Genomic DNA, 9,381 nt, shown 5'->3' on the forward strand with positions numbered 1-9,381 from the left:
CAGCATTATTTATTTGGTTACTACACATTGGCACGTGTGGGAAGAGCTTAAGGCCATTTGGGGTTCATCTTACACTCATGTCAGAGTTAAGTCCAACTGAAATCAACAGGGCTTATTTCTGAGTAGCCATGCATAGGATTGTGCTGTCAATGCTGCGAACTATCTATTTTTGTGTGACAGATGTTAAGGCAGTATCCACAAGCGATATGAAGATGTTCTGAAAATGGTGCCCTGGTTTCACAACTTTCTGCAGCAAGGAGTTAACCAGATGAGGTCCTGGCATGTGGGCTAATGATTTAGTGTTAACACTCTCTCTTACAAGGCACTCCATATAAAACATGATTAGAAGGGAACACACAAGCCAGATATAAGGGCAAACTATGGTGTGCAGAAAAGAGGAAGCAGGTACCTGAACCAGCACGAGACAGAACGTGAACACAAGCACCAATGGATGTATACCATTTATAGGGGTGGTATTTAACTAAGTTAAATAGTCCCACTGAAAATTTACGTGACCAAGTTAGGTCAGAATTTGTCACTTGCACTTGCAGCTTGTATATGTAAGGCACAGTTAAACATCTGTTTATGGTCTGTTGGAAAATAGGGATTGAGTTCTCAAAGACGGCAGCAAGCTCCAAGATGCTTGTGAGAATGACCAGGCAAAAAGCCAAAGAATCAAACTACTCTTGCGAAATGGCGTTCCGTCTCATTTGACCAATGTAAGACCACAGCCAATGCCATTGGATCATACATCATACTGAGTGATTTAAAAATGCTTTAGGGGTGACTATTATCCAAAAGGGAAATACAGTGGTACCTCGGGTTAAGAACTTAATTTGTTCTGTAGATCCATTCTTAACCTGAAACTGTTCTTAACCTGAGGTACCACTTTAGCTAATGGGGCCTCCCACTGCCTCAGCGCCGCTGCTACGCAATTTCTGTTCTCATCCTGAAGCAAAGTTCTTAACCTGAGGTACTATTTCTGGGTTAGTGGAGTATGTAACCTGAAACGTCTGTAACATGAAGCGTCTGTAACCCGAGGTACCATTGTATAAGATTTTGGGGGGGGAAAGGATGTAACTTCAGAAATTGAAGGTTGTGCTGTCTGTCCGGGGGTGGGGGGCGAGATCCAAAAGCAGCTGCAGTTTCAAGAGCTTTTATTAGAACCAACTAAAATATAACTAGGACTAGGCGATTAGCAAGATAGTTTTTTTAAAAAAATCTCTCTCCCTGGTTCTAGGATAACTCTCCAGATAATACTGCTGTTTTAGGATATCATAGTTCGGGACCTTTCATATAAAACCATTCAAATGTATACATAAAAGCCAAACTCTGAGTTCTATGTTGGTTGTGTAGTGGCCTGTTTTTGTAAGAATGAAGGACAAATGCTTTAGACTAATTGGATGAAATGACATTCCCATAAAAAGGCTTCTAAATAAGCAAAATCTAGTTTAATTTATTGAAATGATAATGTTCACCAACCTCTCAGTCTTAAGGAGGATGGTTGCATATGAAACTGATCATTTGTCAGGGCAAAACACCTGGCCGGACCTTCCTGCACTCTTTGGAGTTAGGCAGCATCAATTATTGTCTTCTAAGACCTAAAGGTAGAGTTAGGAATCTCCAGACTGTCTCATTCCTTTTCCTCTTCTTGGATGGGTTTGTTACCTTACCAACTACCCAAGCGACCAATAATGTTGTGTACATCTAGTAGGATTAGTCAGTACTTTATGTTCTGCTACATAAACTGTTAGGGCTGCGGGTGGCACTGTGGTCTAAACCACTGAGCCTGGCTCGGGCTTGCCGATCAAAAGGTCCACAGTTCAGGTCCAGCTCCTGCCAACCTAGCAGTTTGAAAGCACGCCAAAAAGTGCAAGTAGATTAATAGGTACTGCTCCGGTGGGAAGGTAAACGGTGTTTCCATGCACTGCTCTGGTGTCAGTGTTCTGTTGCGCCAGAAGTGGCTTAGTCATGCTGGCCACATGACCCGGAAAAACTGTCTGCTTGATTATAGGCAATATACCATGTAACCGAAAATCTCCAAACAATCTCCTAAACAGTAGTGGATTGATAAAATCTGGGAGAAAATTGATATGTATGAACCCACTCAGCAAGCAAAGAATTCCAATTTTTAAAATGATGTACTGGTCCCAAGTTTGTCTTTCCTTTATTGAAGCCCTTCAAGCTTCTGACCACAACTACTGATGCACATAATTTCTCTGATGTATCAGGCATTGCAAGTTGCACATTCAAAACCTCAACAGTGATTCTTTCATCAAGGTTGGGTTTACTATAACTGTCTCACAAGCTCTTCCAAGATATGCTAAGGTCGGGATGGGCAACTTGTGGCCCTCCAGATGTTGATGGACTCAAACTCCCATCAGCCCCAGCCAACAGAATCAATGGTCTCAATGAGGGAGTTGGACTCCAACAACATACAGGTTCCCCCATCCCTGTATTAAGGACCCTTAGAGAGTTTCATTGTGAGAATATTATTGTTAATTATTTTCTCCTAATTATTGATTGTGTGGTGTTTAGCTTTTTATTTCAAAAGAAAATTTCATATAGAAAAGAAAAAAGACATCACAAGCCAAGTCTCCCACTTTGTCTCCAGCTGCACTGAGAGACGGCCTCACACTACTAGAAATTCGGTTAAGCTCTTTGATAAAAGGATTAGGTGTTAAAATGGGTGAGTCACTCTCTTTTCCTTTTGTCCCTACCTTTATATAAGCTTGGCTAAATCAGGCCCAGGCCGGCAATAATGGCTCCCAATTCCAAATTTAGTGCAAACAGCTCTAAGCAGCAGCTTGGGCTGCATTATGGTTTACTTTGGTTTGAATAGCTAGATGGCTTATTGGCAAAAAGGCTGATTTCAAGTTTCTATTTAAAAAAACCCAAACATTGCAGCTTATAGCAGTGTGACCAGTATTTAAAAATGCAAATTCTGTGAATATAAAACAACGCAAATTTAAAAAAGAATTTGCATTCTTTTATTTCAACTGCATGGCTTTTTCAGGATATAGAGAGCTTTTTAATTATTATTATTATTCGGTCACAAACTGGGAAGAAAGTGGTGGAAATGAGATATATTGGGCTGCTTGCATTTGGTGAATTATAGTGCGCTGTAATTTCTGGTGGGGGGAGACAGTGGTCTTGCTGCTGCAAGTGCAAACAGACCGGAGAGATCAGTGGAGGCAACACAAGAACAGTGATGTTCTTGCTACTTAGCACATCTCCCACAGAGGACTTATCCCTCCCATTTCCTTTTAACTGTTAACATCACTGGCAATGCAATACTAAGTATGTTCACTTGGAAGCATGCCAATCTGTACTCAGCGAGGCTTATTTCCAAGGCACGGTTCATAGTATTGGAGCCTGGGAGAAAAAGTCCCCAACATTCCAATAGAGATAGCGGATAACATTTAAGCTGTAGGAATATCTGCCCCATCCTCATAATTAGGAGCCCCACGGGAACACATTTTCCTTTCTTAGGGTATTTCCAGATGAACACCTCCCTCCTTAGATGACTCAGTCATCTGATCTTCCACTATGAGGTACACATGAAATTGTACTGACTTCCCACGTGGCAAAGGATACCACACTTTTTGTGTATGAGCATCGTGTTAGGAGGCATGATATTGCTGCATGTGCAGGGAAGAGGGTATGATTCACCTAACCACCACCAACTTAAGAAACTCTGCCCCCCATAATTCTTTTAAAAATCATGCTTCTGTCTCTGCCTAATGACATCATAATGTGGGTGCTTTAAAAAACTTAAATGCACGAGCAGTACCAATTCCACAACGAACTCCCATCTGCAAGCACTTTTAGTATCTAGCAGAAAGTGTCAAAATGTGTTTGGTACTTTTTTTAATTTTTGCAACTGTTAAGAGCTAGAAACATTTGGATTTTGAAGAATCTACTGGCCATATTTCTATGGTACAATACAAATCCCTGCCATGATGATTTCTAAAAGCCCAGAATAGTACCAAAGGGGAATATCAGCTTCTTTTGAAAGATCAACTTGAATACAATGCCGACTGTATTCTGATTAAACTGCTTTGGTCTTCATGTTTGTTTCTTTCAGACCTATTCTCCTCTGAAAAAGGAAGGAGTGTCTGTGTTCTTAACATGCAGGTTCCTGTTGACTCTGAGTTTTCGCAGGCAAGAGAAGCTCCACATCACAGTAGCTAAAACCGTACCCAGCCAGCAGGTCTTTCTGAGAAATGTCAGCTAAATCTGATTCATAAGCTTTGACAGGACTCTGTGTGTTCCTCTTCTCTAGAGATTTATGCAAGAGTTCCTTCATCCTCCTGTTTTCTTTGGTGGTTGATTCCCAAATTATTTCAAGTTCACTTTCCACTTCCCTAGGAAGAAAAATGAAAATGGATTTGCAAGTTTCAGATGCTTTGCCTTTTTTGAGAGTATTTTTAAGGTGAACTACCCAGCCAGTACAGAAAGAACAATTAAATTTATTTTTGTACCTGGAATGTTGTCTAGAGAACACCATGTGCACAGAACAGAAAGAGTAATCAGAGGATCTCTGGCATATAATTCAATCAAATGTACTTGTTTAACCAGTTTTTATGGGTGTCTAGTTCTGAAAGCATCACAAAAAATAACCCTAATATCCTGGGTCCCTTATTGGTGATGTCATGGTTCAAAACAGGACTACAAATTCTCCTCTAAGGCTGTTGTAAGTAGATCTGGCTGCCTGAGTCACACACAGTGGAATGGGACAGAGGATATTTTCAGTTTCAGCCATTTTCACACCGCATTGTCCTTTCCACTACTGTCCCAATGTCCCAACAATGTTGTGTTGGGAAAGTCCCCTGCCGAAAATCTTGAACACCTGTGGCCAGTCAGAGTGGACAATGGTCTGGCTCGATATAAGGCTGCTCCAGATGTCTGAACTATTTCATAGCTGCTTTATATTGTTGATGAAAAGCCTCTTTGCTACAAAATACTGAGATGGAGTCATGTTTAGATAAGGTTAAGCTCAGTTTGAGGATGGCAGTGCCCCCTGTAAGAGTGCTGGGGCTATTCAGATGGCCCACCCTCGTGGATGGATAGAACTGGATGTGTTCCTAAATGCGCTTGGGGATTTTCCAATGGAGATTGTGGTATATCACCTGTATAATTTGTATGTAAAAGCATTATGACACCAGTGGCTGCATTTTCAATCCCTTTCCTAACAATACCTAGCATGGGATTTGCCCTTTTATTTATGACACATTTTGTCAGCCGCTGCCTTGAATTTCTCCTCTTACCCTTAATATTTTCTCATCCCACTGCTGGACATTCACAGCTTTATTTTTAACCTGTTAAACTCAGAGGAATTTAGGACTGTTTTCCAATTGAAAATAACTGGTATCTGCAGTGGTACCTCATAGCATATTTCTGCAAATTTCATTGTGTTTCACACTTTGTACTGAATTTCCCCCCCTGTGAAATACGTAACCGAAGTTGTGAATGTGGCTGAAGGGTGAGATATCAGGTCAAAAGCAACCGGTCAAAACAATCCTGTTTCCTGTGAAGGTTTTCTAGGTCACATTGCATTTCTTTTGACAGGAATCCCATCAGAAGGAGCTGAGCATGTGGCAATTTTTAGGGGTTGGTCTGGTCTCAAGAGTATTGCAATAATGTCCTTTGCAAGAACAACAAAAATCCTCAGCGACAGAAAATCTGAATCACAATAATAACATATGCCTATATGTTGCTCCCATAACTGAATATAGCAGAGATACAGCCCATGAAACCTTGAAGAGGTAGTTTTTTGCTGCAGAGCTTAGTAGACACCTCTCTGTTCTGGTGCCATGGTGTCCAGTCAGCTTAGAGATGGTCAGGTCAACAAATGAGGCATGAATGACAGCCTTTATTTGTACCTCAAAAAGCCGCTCTACTTCAAAGTATATTCCTTGATCAATCAGGGCAGGTTCCAGAACATGTTAAGTGATTTGGTGCCATCTCCCTTCCTGCTGGCACCTGCACTTCCTGTGATTTTATCAGATCATCTTATGGTTAAAGAGAAAACATGTTCAATGCTCTTTTGGTCTTCAAATCTGTCTCTGCTCCATAAATCATTCAAGCTAACTTTCCCGCAAAGCAGTCAGAAATCTGCTTATGTCCTTTCCCAGCTTGTAAATCTTGCATTCGCTTGTCCTGGTTCAACCTCTTGGCCAAGGAATGTCCTAAGAGGGCAAGAGGGACCCATTTCAGCCTGTCTACCTTGTGGTTTTTGACATCATGATAAAGGGAGGAAGATGGCAGAAAAGTAAGTTATGCAAATTAAGTATACAATTTATTTTGGGCACAGATTTTTAAGTTTTCTTGGCAAAAAAAGTTCTACACAAGTTGCACCACTGTTGCATTTGCTCCATGTCCTGCTCAAGCTCTATATGTCAGAAACCAAATACACCATCAACAGCTTCACGGGACATTATTCTAATGCTGATCCAAACCACCTTGAGGTTTTTTCTACAGTCAAGTGGCATACACTCCCTGCTGCCTTGCCTGCCCTTCCTAGTAAGTAACAGCGACCCACCTGCCAAGAAGCAAGAACAGCAGCAGCTCTGCCTCACCTGGCATGCCACCTCTGGGTGGGACACGGAAAAAGGTTTCACCTCAAAGGTCTCAAACTGTATATGGCTTTAAAGATGATAACCAATACTTCCCATCAAGCTTGGAAGTGGATTGGGAGCCAATTATTCTGGGTGCAGGGCTGAGCACACATGATCAAAAAGGCCAGCTCCAGTTAGGATGCCTTCCCTGCCATATTTTGCACCAGCTGCAGCTTTCAAAAGGCAGCCCCACAAAGGGTGTGCTGAAGCAGGAGACCAATCTGGCTGTGACTAAGGTAGGTGGGCCAGTAGCCAGAGCTGGCTTCTCCAGGAAGAAGTGCAGATGATAATCCAGAAGGGACACTGGATCCAGGAAATCTCTATGAACCTGATTCTTCAAGGGGACTGCAACCCCATTCAAAACACACCTGCCTTTGCTTTTCTATTGGCCAAAGGACTTTCTCCCACAGCCACGCTGATCCTGATCTTAGGCACTGGTTCAGTCATTAAGTGGGCACTGGTACTGCCATTTAGGAAAGGGAGCAAATAAGGCTTCATCTGAGGGAGCACTTTATCAAATATGGTGGTGTATGGAGCTGTGAAATTTTACATCACTCGAAGGATGAGCCTAAAAGTCTAAAAGCTTCCCTCACCGAGGCCCCCAGAATTTGACATGTTTATTTCAAAGCTGCTTAACACAGTGGGTTTTGGTTTTGTTGTTGTTGTTTTGGTCTTTCTACTGCATTTGCAGTGATGACTGCAAAAGGCTGCTCTTTTCCTCACTCATTACATGTGTACTGAGCAAAACCCAAATGCTGTTCCCGATGCAGTGAAGGGCAAATGGGGGAGGCAGAGCAGGCAAGGAAGAAGGGGCGGGGGGAGAAGAGACATGAATCGAGTTTTCCCATGTCCAAAACCATGCTATCACTCAGGATTTAAGGTGCTATTTTCCCCTTATTTTTTCACAGAATAAATGAGATTTAATGATCATGCTGTAGCATTTCTCAGATTGCTTCACTGCGAGTGGAGACAAAATGAGATTCCCCTAGTAGAAGCTCAAAACAAGAATGCCAGCTTTCAGGTGCCCCACATGTTCTTTGGAATAGAAAAGACACAGTCGTGTGCCTTAGGTATTCTTGAGTCTGCTTGTACAAGTGATATTCTGGAGAGTTGCTATAAAGCAAAAAATAATATCCTCAACATCCAAAAGTAAACACTGCCTCCTGAGCATTTCAAGGGTTCCTGCTAAAGCTCACTATCTTTCAGCTTTTTGGGAACCCACCTTTCAGTGTCAACCTCTGACCTGCAAATGATTAGCTGTCATTCCTGCACTGCAGGAAGTTGGACTAGATGACCATTGAACTCTACCATTCAATGATTCTAAGTTCAGCCTCTCTAGGTTTTTGTGCTCCATGACTTCACCTGCCATTGTTCCCCAAGGAAGTCCTGGTATTACGTATAAAAGAAAGGAAATACTGCAAGACTCCCTCTGCAAAGTGGGTGATTCATATTGAAAACTGGATGGCTGGCTTCATCAGTTGTCGTGGCGAAATCTTACGCGCAACACTTTAAGGGTTTTAATAAAATAAACGTGCCATTCACACAGCCTATTACTTTCAGTTGGGTATAGCGCTGAGATTAAATGTGTCAGTGAAATTTCTATCTACTGGGAACAATTCTGCAGGCCACAAATTTTCTCCTGGAGCGGCGCTGGTGGAAATGAATCTGCATCAGGACATTATTTGCCCAGCGCTGCCGATTCTGGTTGCCAAGCTACAGAAGATTAGTGACAAGAAGCCCACCCCTAAGTCCTTGGTCTGCTTTTCTTCTGACCGGGGTGGGGGGTGGAGTGGGAGGAGGAGGAGAGAGATCCAGAACAACCTTTCAAATGACAGCTTTGTTCAGGGACTGGCTGCACTACAAGACAAAATTATATTTACTCCTTAAAGCGCTTCCGGATTTTGAGAGAACTGAAAGCAGAATGCAACCAGAATGGAAGGAATCTGGCTAAACTAAAGGAGCCCAGCATTCAGGAAGTGTAGGGAAAACCTATGCAAAGCATTTTAGCTTCCTGAACTGTAACATTGCTTGTCTGCATAGCTAAGCTGACGTCCCATGGTCACTGGCCAGAATGATTAACCCAGCTATACATCTGTCCCATCCAATCCAGATGTTTGTTAAACCTGACCTAGAATAAGAGAGACATCACAGCAGGAAAGCATCTCTTTGAGGGCAAGGCAAAAGCTGCATTTGCCTTTCACCAGCTACAAGCACTTCTCATCTTCCAGAATGTCAGTAAAAACTTTCTGACAGTAAGAGCTGTTCAACAGACTCCCTCGGGGGGTGGACTCTCCTTCCTTGGAGGTTTTTAAGCAGAGGTTGGATGGCCACCTGTCATGTATGATTTAGCTGAGATACCTGCATTGCAGGGGGTTGGACTAGATGGCCCTCGGGGTCTCTTCCAACTCTACAATTATATGATTCAATGATTCTAAGACTTGGCAACCAACTGCAAAACACTCAGCAACTCTGCTGCTGTTGGTGACAATAACAAGGGACAAAGTGCTGCTGTTTAGAACTACTTCCCACAACTGCATTTTCCTCTGCCGCAGTGGACTGCTAAATCAAAGTGTGGGCAATTATTTTAGCTTTATGGAGTTGTATCCAACTGACTAAAAGCAGCCCCACTGAAGTAAAGGGACTCAAGTGAGTCATGTCCATTCATTTCAATGTGTCTCCTCTGAGCAGAATGAATACTGGATACAACCCATTGTGATGGCAGTGCTTCATAAAGCTTGGACTAGTATATTAATAGCCTTTG

The 9,381-nt window shown here is 42.4% G+C and overlaps 1 protein-coding gene across 1 annotated transcript in view; it reads right to left on the reverse strand.

Annotated features, from left to right (window-relative positions):
- Positions 1–3,853: 3,853 nt before the first annotated feature.
- LOC308591552 (centrosomal protein of 89 kDa-like) overlaps positions 3,854–9,381 on the reverse strand; it is a gene marked incomplete at its 5' end in the record, with an annotated part of 28,593 nt that continues 23,065 nt past the window's right edge. The window contains one exon of the mRNA XM_081202319.1: positions 3,854–4,367. Coding sequence (XP_081058445.1) covers positions 4,127–4,367 — 241 coding nt within the window. The 3' untranslated portion in view covers positions 3,854–4,126. The remainder of the gene's footprint in view (positions 4,368–9,381) is intronic.

The sequence above is a fragment of the Podarcis bocagei genome (genome assembly GCF_964188305.1).
Source record: "Podarcis bocagei genome assembly, chromosome: 7".
In the NCBI taxonomy this organism is placed as follows: Eukaryota; Metazoa; Chordata; class Lepidosauria; order Squamata; family Lacertidae; genus Podarcis; species Podarcis bocagei.